A 16,429-nucleotide genomic window follows, 5' to 3' on the forward strand; every position below is an offset into this window, starting at 1 on the left:
AAATTGGTCAGTGGCAAAAGAGATATAATGCACTTTCTGATTACCAATTCTGGGAAATTGCTTATGGAGAAAATTGCTAGGCTACAAAGAAACAAATTACAAATATTTGTTAAGTATATTTTTCTGGAACAAGAAAATAACTAGGGTTTCCAACTTCTTTGAGAAGATTAGAAACATGATTTTAAAAGCTAATGAGCAATAAGGCCATATAGAAATAAACTTTATTTTTAACTTTAAGAATTAAATGCAGCAGTGACTTCAGCAGTAAAATTAATAATTAATAGTTATTTAGTTGTTAATGAATTGATCTTAATTAGAGGATTATAGTAATTAACAATAAGTTCTATGAACTCATTGGCTAAATTATAGTTCTGCCATATGTATAGAGAAATAAGTGTTTCTTTTCCTGACAACCAACTGGTTTCTGGGCCAAGATATTTCCATCGATGTGCCAGATTTCTCCTTAACCTCTTTAATCTCAAATGAAGCATATTTTCTATTTGCATGGCACTTAAAACTACAAAAACACTCTGAGATAATTAGCCCAGTTTTACAGATGTGGAAATCGAAGCTTAGCAATGTTAAGTGATTTGCCCATGATGATATATCTTGCATATATTTTTGAAACAAGTGTTTGGATTCCAAATCAAGTACTCTTTCCACTATCAGGGTACCACTTGTAAAAGAGCCATAAAGTAAGAAAGTGGGTCTGTCTTGGATCTTTCCAAGAGGTTTTAATAAAACTACGCTTAACTGTGTAGTTCTGCCTAATGGGCATTTTCACTTCAGGGTTCTTCAGAACACAGTCATGCCAGGGTTGCAGTTGTGTGCACCCACATCAATAACAACAGGTTGTTGATATTTCGTTTTGACTGACAATCTTAATTTGTTAGAAATAAGTATTTTATGTGGTTTAATTTTCTCTCCCATTTTCTTTGATTGTAGTTCTCCAGAACAGAAGGACAGATGGCTCTCTCTCCTTCAGAGGTATTTTTTCCAGTATATATATATATATATATATATATATATATATATATATATATATATATATATATATATATATATTTTTTTTTACTCTTTAAGTTGTAGCTGAATGAATTAAATTTTTCTCTGCAGGGATGTGCCCCAAACTATCCCCCTTTGCCTTAGTAGAAATTGTTCATTTGCCTCAAAATAAGCTGTTTAGACTGTACACTAGCAGCTACTTACTGTAAATAATGTTCTGTTATTATGTGTATTTCTTTCTTACTAGGAAGGAGAACACTGAGGTCTGGTTAGATCATTCTAGACAGAAATTAGTCAGTAATCTCTCCCATCTCTTTCGGTGTCTCCAACCTACCATGTGGAGCTAACAGTTTCCTCAAAGCATGTATTAAGTTTCCATACATGGAGGTTTTCTGCTGAGGACCTCAAAATTCAATTATTTTCCCTACCTTTGAGCATTAAGACTAAAATGGTCAATTGAGATTCATCTCTTATTCCCATAGTCCTTCCCTGCTCTCCCTTCCCAAGCATGGAGACGACCAAGATATATAGTGCACTGGAGAGCTCAATGAGAAATAAAAGGCCATTGTTTTGGTTTGGTCTAGTAAAGTATTATGTATGCTCCTGTACTTATCACTAAGATTCTGGGCCTGTCCAGAGAAGGTAGGGAAGCTTTGAGGATAAAACACCATCCAGAGGTGCCTTAACCTGACTATACTTCTCAAGCCTCAGTTGAAATGGATCTCCTCTTCTTTTTTGTGCCCATGCCTAATGTCCTGAGAATTTTTTAAAATTCTCTTCCAACCCATAATGTAATCTGACTTTGCTGAGTCTCTCCATCTGTCTTTTTTAAAATAGCATATAAGTATATTGAAAATATTAGCAAAATAGATTGATTTTAAAATAAGCCATTGGCAAAATCCATCTGACTCAGTGTTGTTTTGGGTTGTTGTTGCATTTGATTAGATACATCAATCTAGAGAAAGAGAAGGACTACCCGAAGAGCATTCCCCTCAAAATCTTCGCCAAGGACATTGGGAATTGTGCCTATGTAAGTGTTTCTAAGCCAGAAAATTAAATTCCAAGTCCCTGCATAAGGCAGAACACCATGGATAAAAAGAGAGACAGGCAGGCAGACAGACAGTCTGTGTATGTGCTGTGGAAGGTAGGCATTTAGAAATACCATTACGAGAAAGTGCATTTCCTGGGGTATCTGTGTATCTTTGTTCATATGAAAAGTAACCCTAGAGAAAATGAAGCAAGAGAGATTCATATTATATTAATTACAGTATTTAACATTTACACTTGGAAAGAATATTGCCTGTCAGATGTCTCTTTCCTCCCTCTGGCATTAATGTTTCTCTGGATCCTTTCAGTAGCAGCTGCAGAGGCTTGTAGTAAAGACATTTCCACAAGGAGATATTTCCTGTTAGTATTAAGCAAGTTTTTCCAACTTGTCACTTCTTAAGTAGAGAGTGGGTTTTGGAAAGTTCTTCATTCTTTGAGTTTTTAAGTATTGAATTCCTCAGGTTAATAAATGGATGAGCTGGGAAAGATAACATTTTTAATGGATCAGCATATTCTACCTCATGGTTTTTATCATTTTGGTCAATAAAAATTAAGTTTGTTTAGCCCTAGTTATTGTGTGGAATTTTATGGCTGAAATATCATGCCAAGATGTTATTAATGATACACAAAATGGAAATGAATATTTTTATGATACTGTGGTTTGCCACACTTCATAGCAGCCCTAGATCACACAGAATAGTTTTGTGTGTGGAAAAATATGTAGTACAAAACAGTTATGTTTTGGGCAAAAGTCATACAAATGTTCTGACATGAGTGCTAGATGTCATTGCCTGAGGGAAATGCTCAAATGTGTATGCTATGAGACTACAGACATCTTCTGTAGCAAAGTAAAGTGGAAAAAAGCACCACTTTGTCTGCCAGCTTTGATTTAGTTGTTATGGCAGTTGGTTACATTCAGGATTTTCATGGAAAAACCCTTGAATTTTTTTCCAACACTTTCAATGTATGGAAAGTGTGTGCTTGAGAAAGGACTGGTTTTGGAAAAGAAGACGAGATTTGGCTGAATTGGGTGCTCTGTTTTATCACTAGTACCCTGGTTAAAGTCCATGATGATATGACACACTGTCCTTTGCTCTCTGAAGTTGTTTCGTGGCAAGAGTCTCCTTTCAGGGAGCCCTGCTTGCAGAGTGATTCCCCCCAAATAGCAGTGCATGTATGAGAAGCATTCTTTATCCTTGGCCTCTGATTATGCGCAACCTGTTAGTGAATTCTGCTAATATGGGAAAATAAATAGCCACATTCTCAGTTTTGTCTGTTTATTTTATTTGTTTACGAGGCAAAGAACACTTATCTGCTAAAATTCATTTGTTTTGTCTACCCGAGAGGCATGCAGGAAAAAAAAAAAACACAGCCTATAATTATTATTTTGAACATATATACCTAATATTAAGAAAAATCATTATCTTAGAAACCAGGTACATTGGGAGTGATTATTAGTATTACAGGGTAGATCCTTCACTTTACAAAAGACTTTATAGAGTGTTTCTTTAAATTAAATGAAAGGGTTTTCAGACTCAAAAGAAAAAAGCAGAAGCCTTTCATTATATTCTATCTCAACTTAAAGCCCAGTATGTAAAACATCTCTGCCATTCTGGTAGAAGACAAACACTGAGCCTTCCCTGTTTATTTCTGAGATACTTTTGCTTAATCCTTGGAGCTATAAGGAACACCATTTGAAATCAGTTAACAAACTTGAGGCAATTTGTCATGTTAAGTAGTAGGCTTATAGAGAATAAATACTGTAATGGAGAGATAAGTGATGAGTTATCAGTAGATTTCACTTAGCTTTATTTTTAGATCATTTTGTTTCCATTTATGTTACTTATTCGTGCCATTTAAGCCTTATCAGGGACACAGCACTAATTGCTCATTTATCCAATAATTATAATATGTAAAACCTCCCCTATGTGCATAGTAAATATTTCTTTTTTTAATTTTTATTTTATATTGGAGTATAGTTGATTAACAATGTTGTGTTAGTTTCAGGTGTACAGCAAAGTGATTCAGTTACACAGTACATTTACATGTATCTATACTTTTTCAAATTCTTTTCTCATTTAGGTTATTACAGAGTATTGAACAGAGTTCCTTGTGCTATACAGTAGGTCCTTGTTGGTTATCTATTTTAAATAGAGCTGTGTGTACATGTCAATCCTAAACTCCTAATATATCTTTTTTGATAGCATAGCATTGTCTTATATTTAAATAATGTCTATTTAGAGTTCAGTGAACTCTATAGATATCTCGGAATCTCGTTAATTCCATTTCTCTTTCTTGTGAACTCTTTATTTTTAGATAGTAATTTCTCAATGTAGTTTAGCATTTAGCATAGGGCTATTATAGATACCCTATTCAGTGGCAGAGTTGGTAACAGAATTGAGCTTTCTAAAATTTTCAATTTGTTTGCTAGGCCCATTGGTTTTAAGGCCTCTAAAGATTTCAACAACAAAAATCTCAGCAGCCACAGTGCCTGACATACAGAAAGTGCTCAATAAATAGTGGGGTTTTTTTAAAGTTGTCTTTTGTAACCATTTCTTACTCTGATTTTACCTGAACTGACTTTACCATACAAAGAAATGAAAACCCACACTGTGAAAACAGTACTCAGAAAGAAATAGAAAGTAATCTAATGCTCTCCCTTTTTTACTGCACAATGCTTAATGGAAATAGTCATGGACATGATGCAGAGGACCAACCTCACTGATTATTTTTGTTTGTTTGATTGGGAGGGTGGTCCTGTCTCTCTGAAATATATTTATTCTTTTTATTTCTGGCTTAAGTTCTTATATTTTTGAGTCATATATTCTTTATTTTAAGAGGAAGAGATGTTTTATTAAAAGACATAATATGGAATGAAAGTAAATTATCAAGGGTTTGTGTTCTACTTAAGTTGTGCTTTACTCTGTCAACACTTGAAATCAGGATTTGCCTGTGGATAATCACTTGACAATAATTATTTGTTCACCTGTTTTAAAATTCTTTATTTATAGCTATATTTCTTATTTCTTTTCTTTCCACAGTCTAAAACTATAACAGTAACGAATTCAGATACAGCAAATGAAGTTATCAACATGTCACTGCCAATGCTAGGGATAACTGTAAGTTACTCTGCTAGATATTCTTAATTAAAAACAAATTTTGATACTTTGATTCTTATAAATATTATCCCTTCCATCATAAGACAGCTGATTATTAGAGATACCAGTCATATTTTGTCCCCAGAAATGTAGAAAATAAGGACAGTAAAGTTTTTTATTCTTTTTGAGGGTTTTGTTTTTTGTTTTGTTTGTTTGTTTGTTTTTGCAGTACGCGGGCCTCTCACTGTTGTGGCCTCTCCCGTTGCGGAGCACAGGCTCCGGACGCGCAGGCTCCGGACGCGCAGGCTCGGTGGCCATGGCTCATGGGCGTAGCTGCTCCGCGGCATGTGGGATCTTCCCGGACCGGGGCACGAACCCACGTCCCCTGCATCGGCAGGCGGACTCTCAACCACTGCGCTACCAGGGAAGCCCTGTTTTGTTTTGTTTTTAATTGAAGTGTAGTTGAATTACAACATTGTTGGGTTGGCCAAAAAGTGTGTTTGGTTTTTTAAGTAACATCGTATGGTAAAACCCAAACTAACTTTTTGGCCAACCTAATAGTTTCAGGTGTACAACATAGTGATTTGATGTTTTTATAGATTATACTGCATTTAAAGTTACTATAAAATATTGGCTACAGGGCTTCCCTGGTGGTGCAGTGGTTGAGGGTCCGCCTGCCGACGCAGGGGACACAGGTTCATGCCCCGGTCTGGGAAGATCCCACATGCCGCGGAGCGGCTGGGCCTGTGAGCCATGGCCGCTGGGCCTGCATGTCCAGAGCCTGTGCTCCGCAATGGGAGAGGCCACAACAGTGAGAGGCCCACGTACCACCAAAAAAAAAAAAATATATATATATATATATATATAGGCTACATTCCCTGTACTGTACTACATCCATGTATCTTATTTATTTTATACCTAGTAGTTTATACCTCATAATCCCCTTCACCTATCTTGCCCTTCCTCCTACCCTACAACTCATTGGTAACACTAGTTCTCTGTATGTCTGTTTCTGTTTTGTTATATCTGTTTGTTTGTTTTATTTTTTAGAATCTACATATAAATGAATATATACAGTATTTGTCTTTCTCTAATCTATCCATGTTGTTGCAAATGACAGAATTTTCATTCTTATTTATGGCTGAGTAGTATTCCACTATACATATACACAAACACACACACACACAAATACACACACACACCACATATTCTTTATCCATTTATCTGTTGACTGACACTTGGGTTGCTTCACTATCTTGGATATTATAAATAATGCCACTGTGAACATTGGGGTGTGTGTGTCTTTTCAAATTAGTGTTTTTGTTTTCTTTGGATATATTCCCAGGAGTGGAATGGCTGGATCTTATGGTAATTCTATTTTTAGTTTTTTGAGGAACCTCCATACTATTTTCCACAAGGACTGTACCAATTTACATTCTCACCAACAGTGTACAAAGGTTCCCTTTTATCTACATTCTTGAAAATATTTGTTACTTGTGATTGTTTTGATGATAGCTATTCTTAAAGGTGTGAGGTAATATCTCATTGTTTTGATTTGCATTTCTCTGATAATTAGCGATGTTGAGCACCTTTTCATATGCCTATTAGCTCGCCATCTGTAAGTCATCTTTGGAAAAATATCCATGTCTTCTGCCATTTTGGGATTGGATTGTTTGTTTTTTTGATATTGAGTTGTATGAGCTTTTTAAACATTTTGAATATTAACCCCTTGTCGGTCATATCATTTGCAAATATCTTCTCCCATTCTGTAGGTTGTCTTCTTGTTTTGTCAGTGGTCTCCTTTGCTATGTAAAATCTTTTACTTTAATTAGGTCTCATTTCTTTATTTTTGCTTTTATTTGATTTGCCTTGGAAGATAGATGCAAAAAAAAATATTGTTACTGTTTATGTCAAAAAGTGTTCTATAAAGATGTTAAAAAAAGAAAAGTGTTCTGCCTGTGCTCTCTTCTAGGAGTTTTTTGTTTTCCAGTCTTAACATTTAGGCCTTTAATCCATTTTGACTTTATTTTTGTACATGGTAGGGGAAATATTCTAATTTCAGTTTTTATGTGCAGCTGTCTGGTTTTCCCAATGCCACTATTGAAGAGACTTTATTTTCTCCATTGTATATTTTTTCCTACTTTGTTGTAGATTAATTGACCATATTCATGTGGATTTACTTCTGGGTTCTCTATTCTGTTGCATTGTGTCTGTTTTTGTGCCAGTATGATACTGTTTTGATTACTGTAGCTTTGTAGTATCATTTGAAGCTAGGGAGCATGATACCCCCAGCTTTGTTCTTTTTTCTCAAGAATGCTTTGGCTATTTGGGGTCTTTCATGGTTCCATACAAATTTTAGGATTATTTGTTCTAGTTCTGTGAAAAATGTCATGGGTATTTTGATAGGGATTGTATTAAATGTCAGTTGCTTTAGGTAGTATGGACATTTTAACAATATTAATCCTTCCAGTCAGTGAACATGAGTTATCTTTCCATTTATTTGCCTTATGTTTGGTTTCTTTTATTAATGTTTTATAATTTTCAGAGTACAGGTCTTTTGCCTAGGACAGTAAAGTCTTAATATTAGCTTAATATTGAGTGCTCTTCTTCCACTCCCATTTTATAACCTGTGTGAATTGAAAAGCATAATAAGATTAGACTATAATTTTAGAGAGATAATAATATGCATTTTAATTTTATATGCTCTACATATACAGTTAGGGAGTTTTTTGGCATAAAATTCTCCTTTCAACCTCCTTCCCCCCTTCTCACTTATCACTATATGACTATCCTTTCCCTATCTCCTCTCCTGGTTCTTCCTCCTTACCTAATTATTCACTTATCCCAAGAGTCAATCAGTCTTAGGATGATGAATTCTGAAGGATCTGCTCTACAGTAGAATTTTTACATAAAGAACATATAGCTAGTAACCATATTCACTGGCTGCAGGTCCAGAGGATAAAGTAGATGGTACCTCCTATTGAATCTGTAAATTTAAAAGTAAGCTTTGAATTAGATCATGGATTTAAAGACTTTTAGTATGGACACCACATTTTCCCCAGTTTTGCTTTTAGCTTCTGCTTCTTTCTGTTTCATGGGGCAATGATGAGTTTTTGAAATTTTATTAATAGGGAAGATTGGAATGTTTGAGGATGAGGTAGGGAAAAAGAATCAGAAAGTTCTCATGTCCTCCCTACCAGTATATAAAAACCACACAGTAGGTACTTGTATTAAAGGGAATGACTTTCAGAAGGATGGAACTAAAGGAAGAACTTGAACAACACCATTTCTTGAGTGAGATTCTCTATAAGTATGAAAACATGGTGTTACTAAGATGTGATATAACATATATATAAGATATGCCATAGTCTTAACTGTATTTCAGATTGCTTTTACACATTGCTATTATAAGCCCTTAAGAACTCAGGGCAACCACAATTTAGAGTAATAGATCTGATTTATTTTAGTGAAATTTAATAATATATTTAAGGTGTAAATAAATATATATGCACTGAATAAAGCAGGCACCTCTGCATTGATTTCTAAGCTTATATAATTATACATTGGAAGAGAATGAGTAGTTTAAGGGAAGGAAGAGAGATTAATTAATGACATGACTCATTTTCTTATTTATGCTTTCCTTTTGGATAAAGTGATCAATCTCATCATGCCAAAAATATTTCTGTTCAATATAGTTAGGAATTGAGGCTGTTTGGCTGTACTGTTCTAAGGGATTATTAAGGTGTTTTCAAACACTACCAAAAAAAAAGAAATGATCATTGTTAGATTGCTCTTCCTGTTTGCAATACAAATTTTTTGACTAGGGGATAGTGAAGGAAGTGACAGAGTAGGGGAGGGTATTGGGAGGGGTAATCTCCTAGCCAGGACCCTCCATTATAAGGTCAGGGTCCTGATTTTTAATCAGAAGATAAAGGCAAGAATATTAAATATTATCAGTCTGTTGTAATTTCATTTAAAACATTTTTGCTTTATCTTCTAGAGGATACAGCAAAGTCTGTATAATTTAGTATTATTTCTTTCAAGTGGGAGTTTCAATATTGCTGGGTTGTAGTTCTGCTAGTGAACAGTTTCATTGTTCCCCATAACTGGGCCTGTTCTGTAGACAGAATTCTTGTCCTTTCTGTCCCTAGGCCTGGACTTGCCCAAAATAAAGCCAGTGTGGATTGTGACAGCTACCTGTCTCCTCTCCTCAAAGCCCGTTGGTCATTCTTCTTCCACTCAGAAGCAGCTAAGCTAATAATCAGCCTTTGAGACTTTACTTTTTCATCACAGACACAGCAGTGTAGTGGCTTTCTGGATAACAAGGTTGTCTTTGCAGGGACATGTTGGAGATTAAGTCCAATATTCTCTGAGAAGTTTAGAGATAGCAGAAGGCAGGACTCTGAAGAAGATAGATTTACCTTTTAGAAAACCAGGAAGTTTCTGCTTACTTTGTAAAAAGGCATATATATGATTTCATATTCTGTGGGCTACCCATAATAGTGAGGGCCTGATTCTATTGCAGTTCATGGATCCCTAGTCATCCCTAGGGGAAAAGGGCAGGGTTCCTTAGTCCTCTGTTGGAGATTAGAGAGGGAGAGATGGTTTGTAGGAATCAGCACTGCCATCTTCAAAGGCCATATCCACCCCCATGAACCTGAAAAGCATTTATATTGTCTCTGTTCTTTCTTTTTTGCAAAACATAAAATTGCCAAAAAAATAAGTATCCTCATTCATTGACCAAATGTGAAAGAATTATTGTTAATTCTTTTATCTCCAAGGGCTCTGAGAGAGAGTACCAGTTATGGGTCAATTCTGGCAAAGAAGAGGCACCATACCCACTTATTGGTAAGTTTCTATGAAAATATAAGATAGGATTGATTGTGTTTTAATTATAATTCTAAATGTCTCAGAGAATTGGTCATATGGTCCTAAATTTCAATACTATTAAATATTAATCTTCTATAATATTTATATATTAATTTAATAAATATCAAATATTTCCTATGTGCCAGACAAATAATATCTCTTCATTCAAGAAGCTAATGGTATAGTTGGGAAGAGAAATGTAAATTTTCTTTTTTTTTCACTTTACAGAAGCACTATCTTGTCAACCTTTTTAATTTTTTTTCCAAAATAAAGCAATATGTATTGGTATTCCTTTTTCCCTATATATTTATTTTTCATATTTAGTTTTTGAATTCCCTGTTCCCTTTCCTACCTACTACTTGTCTCTATGGAAGACTATCTATAATCCAATCATGCCTTAATCTATCAATATCAGTGAGTATTTAACACCTGCCCTGTGCCCAGCACTTTCCTAGCCATCATAAAGACAATGAAATTAAACCATTTAGATTCTTAGTCTTCACTGACTAACTTAGCAATAACTACTACTTTACTAACTACTTTGCTACTTCTCTAGCAAAATTTTCCAGCATTTGTTTTGAAGAATTATTGGCAAATAGGTTACATCTTCACCTTATTTAAATCATTTAGCTAAAAAATACTCTTGATCAGTGAGGCCCTTCAGTGTGGTTAACAGAAATAAACCAATTACAATAAGGGACAGTATCTGTAGCAGATCTTGAAATGATGACATTGATGATTGATGGTGATGATGATGATTTCTGTTAATAATTTTTAAATGCTTACTATCCTGCCAGAATTGGGCAAAGCATATCATATGAGTTATCTCATGGAATCCTTTCATTTACCTGTGAGATCACTACTGTGTAATTCAGGTTTCAAATAATCTGAATAATCTAAAACCAAACTGTTCTATGAAATGTATATTCTCAGACTTAAAGTAAAGCAAGTCATTGTGCACATGGCTGGGGACAAAATTCACTGCATTTCCAGTTTCTTAATGTTGTCATTTTTGTAAAAGTCAATGAGCAACAATTAAAGCTGTGTTTAAAAACCGAATGAGTACATAAAATAATTGTTTTAATAAAATATATTAATTTAATTAAAACTATATAGATGGTAACTCTCAGACTTAAACAGCTTCAAGCTCATTTCTAACTCTCACTAAAAAAATACATGGGACACGGGACATGATTGTTACTTAGCAACAGTTCTCCATTGCATATTTTAACATGCCTTGTAAACTTCAGTTGTAGATTAGCTATTGGCTATTTTGCTAAATTGATTTTGCTTTATTGCTGTCATAGAAGTCCTTTTTTTGCCTTAATCCCTGAAAGTTGCTGTAGTACTTGATGTTAATGGAACATTGACATTGTATGCCTATGCCAGATGGAAAGGAAATGGAAGAGTTCACTGAATTACATTCAGTGATAAATCAGGAATAGAAGAGAATTTACCCTCTTTAAAACGTAAACTAAGTCTATGGCATAATGGTACGTGAGGATTAATTTAAAAAATAGAATTACTTAAGAGTATTAAAGAGCAAAAAATCATGTTGCAGTCAGATGTCCAGGGTTTAGTTTTTCTAGTTTGAAAATTCCTTTTTGAATCTTGTCTCTTTTTCTGATACCCTGCAGTCTTCCTTCTAATTATTGCTTATGAATAACAACCTCAGAGGACAGTGGTGGGAGGGAAGCGTAAATCAAACAAACCAGTCCTAATGAGTCTTGAATAACTCTAATTATATAACTAGTAAACAGTATAAAATGTCTTTTTCAGAAAGATATCTTGTGTTGAATAATAGTAATAATAGTGATGCTTGAAATATATAGTTTTCTGCCTTATTATTTAAATAATATTAACTACTAATGTTTACTTATTTGATCCTTATAATGCTGTGTGGTAGGTAGGGTAAATATTTTAAATCAGAGGTCAAGGATTGGCTGAAGATTTGCAGATATAGTTAGTGTCAAAGGAGAAACTAGAATACCTTTAAATATTCTCAGATGTGAACATAGGAAGAGTCAACATTATGCAACTTAAAGACAATCTGTGCATTCCCAAACAAGATATTCTTTAAAGATTTTTTTTCCTCTTTGATTTTTTTTTTCTCCCCTCTCCAAAAAAAAACAAGACTACTCTGGTTGGGCTGCTGCATTATGCACTGGTCTCCAACTGTAAGAGTGTGCATGGTGATCATTAAGTCAAAAAAGGATTCTTTATACCAAAAGTCCCAGGAGCAAATTGCAGTACATTCCAGTATGTAGCACACACACTCTTGGTGTCAGTCAGCCTAAAGTCTATGTTTAGATTTTTTCTCTGTGTAGGGCATGAATATCCCTATGGAATTAAAATGAGCCATCTTCGAGACACTACACTCCTGGCGCAGGGATCAAAGGATTGCCCCACACCTTCCAACTTCCAAGAGCCCTTCCTCATGGAACAGCTGCCCCGAGAGATGCAATGCCAGTTCATCCTGAAGCCCAGCCGCCTGGCTGTGGCCCAGCAGCTGAGTGGTGAGTTTTCTCCTCCCTCATAGAGACTTTTTTAAGCAAAACTTTTCATTCCTGAAAGCAAAGTTTTCAAAGTTCTTTGCCTTTATACAGACAAAGACCCAAACTTCCAGCCAGATGAAGTATTTTTTCTTTTGAATTTGCTAAGTGTTTTGAAAGGAAAGATGGAGTTTTAGAAGATGGTTTTATAAATCAGCAGTAGGAGTGACTGACTTATAATCAGCAGTTACTGACTGCAGTAGAGTCTGTTCCTTCTTTCTTCACTATTCTTTCCCCTTTAACCTATGCCCATTGCAGAGTCAAAGGCACCAGGCAGTGCTGCAGGTGCTTCAATGATTTCTTTGTACTGTAATACATTGCATTGTGTGTTCCCCCTAAATGGTCACATTATAAAAAGGAGGCTGTCAGTGATGGGTGTCAGGAGACTCTGATGCCCTACCTGGATCCTGGTACTGTTAAGTATGTTAAGATTAAGATGATTTCCACAGAAATCTCTCCTTTGTCTACTAATCTATTCTGATCCCTGTGAACGTAACCATCCCTTACCCACACCATAATAAAGACTCCAGAATGATAAAAGTGATATTCAACATAGGAGGACCATCATTAATTACCTTAACCCAAGTTTGAGCTTTATGCCCTCAGTCTGAGAAAAGATTGTGTAGAAAATAGAAGAAAATATATCACACCAAAAAGTGTGAGTGGGGTAGTAGAAAATTGATGCTGAATTTTTGTAGCTGCTTATATCAATTTGAACAAACTGGGGGACCCACTGAACAGTGGCCATTGTTTTATACTCATCGCCCCACACATACATGTCCAACCCTGTCACTTTCTGTTGATGACCTAGCCTCACACTTTATCCTTTATTGAAGTCATTGGTCAGGACTCCCTAATCTTGCTAACACCAGCTATAAAAACTTATCTTACATTTGCACTAGTCCTCCTCTCTCCTATAGTGGTAAATTGAGGTTTTGAACCCTAAGGCTATTTACTAACATCTTTGGACCATTTGGGAGGGGTATTATAGAGATGTTATAGTTTTCAATCCACTAAAATGTGAGGCAGAGAGTTTGGTCTATTTTGTTTACTGCTATATTCCCAGCACCTGGAACAGTGTCTGAATATATATATAAAAAAAGCATCCAATAAATATTTGTTGAATTAATTTATTAATAGGTCTGTTGTTAGTATTCATTAAAGATATAAAGTGAATGTTGCCTTTATAATTAAGCTGAGGAGAATAATATTTTACTCTTCTACCTTTATACTCCTGTTTTTCAAAATTGTTTCTCTGGGTCCCTTGTCAATAAAATAAAATAAATGTATTTTAATTAATTGGACCAAAATAATCAGAGATCAAGAATCCTAAGGGTTTTACCCAATTTTGTCAACGACCTGCTTATTAAATTGTAGGCATCCTCTACTTATTAATCCTCTGTTTCTCCCTGTTAAAAGTTAAGATAGTAATGGTTGCAGCTGTAAGATGATTCATGATAAATGGGATCAGGGATGGAGTAACTATAGACCAATGGTGACAACCTACCTGTGTAGCTAAAAAATTAACAGATGAAGCAGTTTTGTATTTTTTTAATACAGGGGATTTTGGTGAACAACTGCTTTGGAAACCACTGACTTAGATCAGGGATCAACAGACTTTCTCTGTAAGGGACCAGGTAGTAAAATTTGCAAGTCAGCAGACAAAATTGAGGCTATTACCTAGGTACTTATAACGAGAGAAAACAAATTTCCACAAATTTTTCACTGATGATGTTCAATATGTAGTAGTAACTGAGTACCGTTTTATGTAATACAGATATACTAATGAGAAGAATTGAATTCTTTTTCGGAAATAACATTTTGCTTAATTGGTGTTCAAAATTAGTATTCCTATGATAATAATTGAATGCAAAATGTTCTGATCTGTAATGAGATTTTATATATTTCATGATCTTTGAAAATATCTTTTCACACAGATAGGTACTGCCAAATGCTAATATATCATTCTACAAGCATATAATTTTAATTGAGCATATTCCTCTCTTTGGAGGCATTTATAGAATTTTGTTAGATTCCTCCTTTGATATTTGCCTTTTGGCATGTCGTTTCATTGCAAATTAATCACTTCCAATTGAAGGTTAGGTGGAAGTAAAAGGATTTTGGAATATGGAAATTTCTTTTTGCACAGTTCAGTTGCACAAATGATTTTGAAACATAGAAAATTCCTTTCACTTGCATTAAGGTTGGTAAATACTGCTGGAACTGTAGTTTGAGCCCAGGAAATACATCTGCTATAAGTTTTTATGGAAATGGAGATCTTGCTTCTTGTTTTAACTTTAGACAGGAGGAGAAGGGTAAAAGTAGCTTGACATTACTTGTCCATTAAATGTCTTAAATGTCAGATTAGTGTTTTTGTTTTCTTCAGATAATTACCCAGAAATGGAAATGCTGCATCCTATGGTTGTACTATTTTTAGTTTTTTGAGGAACCTCTATACTGTTTTCCATAGTGGCTGCACTAAATTACATTCCCATCAACAGTGCACATGAGGTTTCCCTTTCTCCACATCTTCACCAACACTTGTCACTTTTTGTCATTTTGATAATAGCCATTCTAACAGGTGTGAGTTGATATCTCATTGTGGTTTTGATTTGCATTTCCCTAATGATTAGTGATGTTGAGAATCTTTTCAAATGCCTATTGGCCATCTGCATTTCCTCTTTGGAAAAATGTCTTTTCAGGTCCTCTGCCCATTTTTTTAATCAGGTTGTTTGGCTTTTTGCTATTGAGTTGTATGAGTTCTTTATATATTTTGGATGTTAACCCCTTATCAGATACATGATTTGCAAATATTTTCCCCCATTCAGTAAATTGATTTTCTATTTTGTTGATGGGTTCCTTTGCTATGCAGGGGCTTTTTAGTTTGATGTAGTCTTTTGTTTATTTTTGCTTTTGTTGCCTTTGCTTTTGGTGTAAAATCCAAAAAATCATTGCCAAGACCAGTGGCAGGTAGCTTACTCTCATGTTTCCTTCTAGGAGTTTTATAATTTCAGTTCTTACATTCAAGTCTTGATCCATTTTGAGTTATTTTTTTTGTATGGGTGGTCCAGTTACATGTTTTGCATGTTGCTGTCCAGTTTTCCCAATATCACTTATTGAAGAAACTATACTCTCCTCATTGTATGTTCTTGGCTCCTTTGTCATAAATTAATTGACCATAAGTGCATGTGTTTATTTCTGGGCTCTCTATTCTGTTCCATTGATCTGTGTATCTGTTTTTATGCCAATATCATACTGTTTTGATCACTATAGCTTTATAATATAGTTTGAAATTAGGAAGCATGATGCCTCCAGCTTTGTTCTTCCTTCTCAAGACCACTTTGTCTGTTTGGGGTCTTTTGTGGTTCTATACAAATTTTAGAATTGTTCTATTACTGTGAAAACTGCCATTGGAATTTTGATAGGGATTGCACTGAGTCTATCGACTGCTTTGAATAGTATGGAGATCTTAACAATATTAATTCTTCCAATCCATGAGCGTGGAATGTCTTTCCATTTATTTGTGTCTTCTTCAGTTTCTTTCATCAGTGCCTTATAGTTTTCAGTGAACAGGTCTTTCAGCTTCTTGGTTAAATTTATTCCTAGGTATTTTATTCTTTTTGGTGTAATTATAAATGGGCTTATTTTCTTAAATTCTCTTTCTGATAGTTTGTTATCAGTGTATAGAAACACAACAGATATCTATATATTGATCTTATATCTTGCAAATTGACTGAATTCATTTAGCAGTTCTAAAAGTTTTTTTGGTGAAGTCTTTAGAGTTTTCTGTATATAGTATTATGTCATCTGCAAATAGTGACAGTTTTACTTTTTCCTTTCCAATTTGGATACCTTTTA

The 16,429-nt window shown here is 34.7% G+C and overlaps 1 protein-coding gene across 1 annotated transcript in view; it reads left to right on the forward strand.

The window, feature by feature from the left end:
• The window catches only part of ARHGAP20 (Rho GTPase activating protein 20), a 149,227-nt gene that overhangs the window by 108,837 nt on the left and 23,961 nt on the right, over positions 1–16,429 (forward strand). Inside the window, exons 5-9 of the mRNA XM_032640504.1 lie at positions 946–987; positions 1,951–2,035; positions 5,094–5,171; positions 9,932–9,998; positions 12,347–12,535. Coding sequence (XP_032496395.1) covers positions 946–987; positions 1,951–2,035; positions 5,094–5,171; positions 9,932–9,998; positions 12,347–12,535 — 461 coding nt within the window. The remainder of the gene's footprint in view (positions 1–945; positions 988–1,950; positions 2,036–5,093; positions 5,172–9,931; positions 9,999–12,346; positions 12,536–16,429) is intronic.

The sequence above is a fragment of the Phocoena sinus genome, chromosome 8, assembly GCF_008692025.1.
Source record: "Phocoena sinus isolate mPhoSin1 chromosome 8, mPhoSin1.pri, whole genome shotgun sequence".
Classification (NCBI taxonomy): Eukaryota; Metazoa; Chordata; class Mammalia; order Artiodactyla; family Phocoenidae; genus Phocoena; species Phocoena sinus.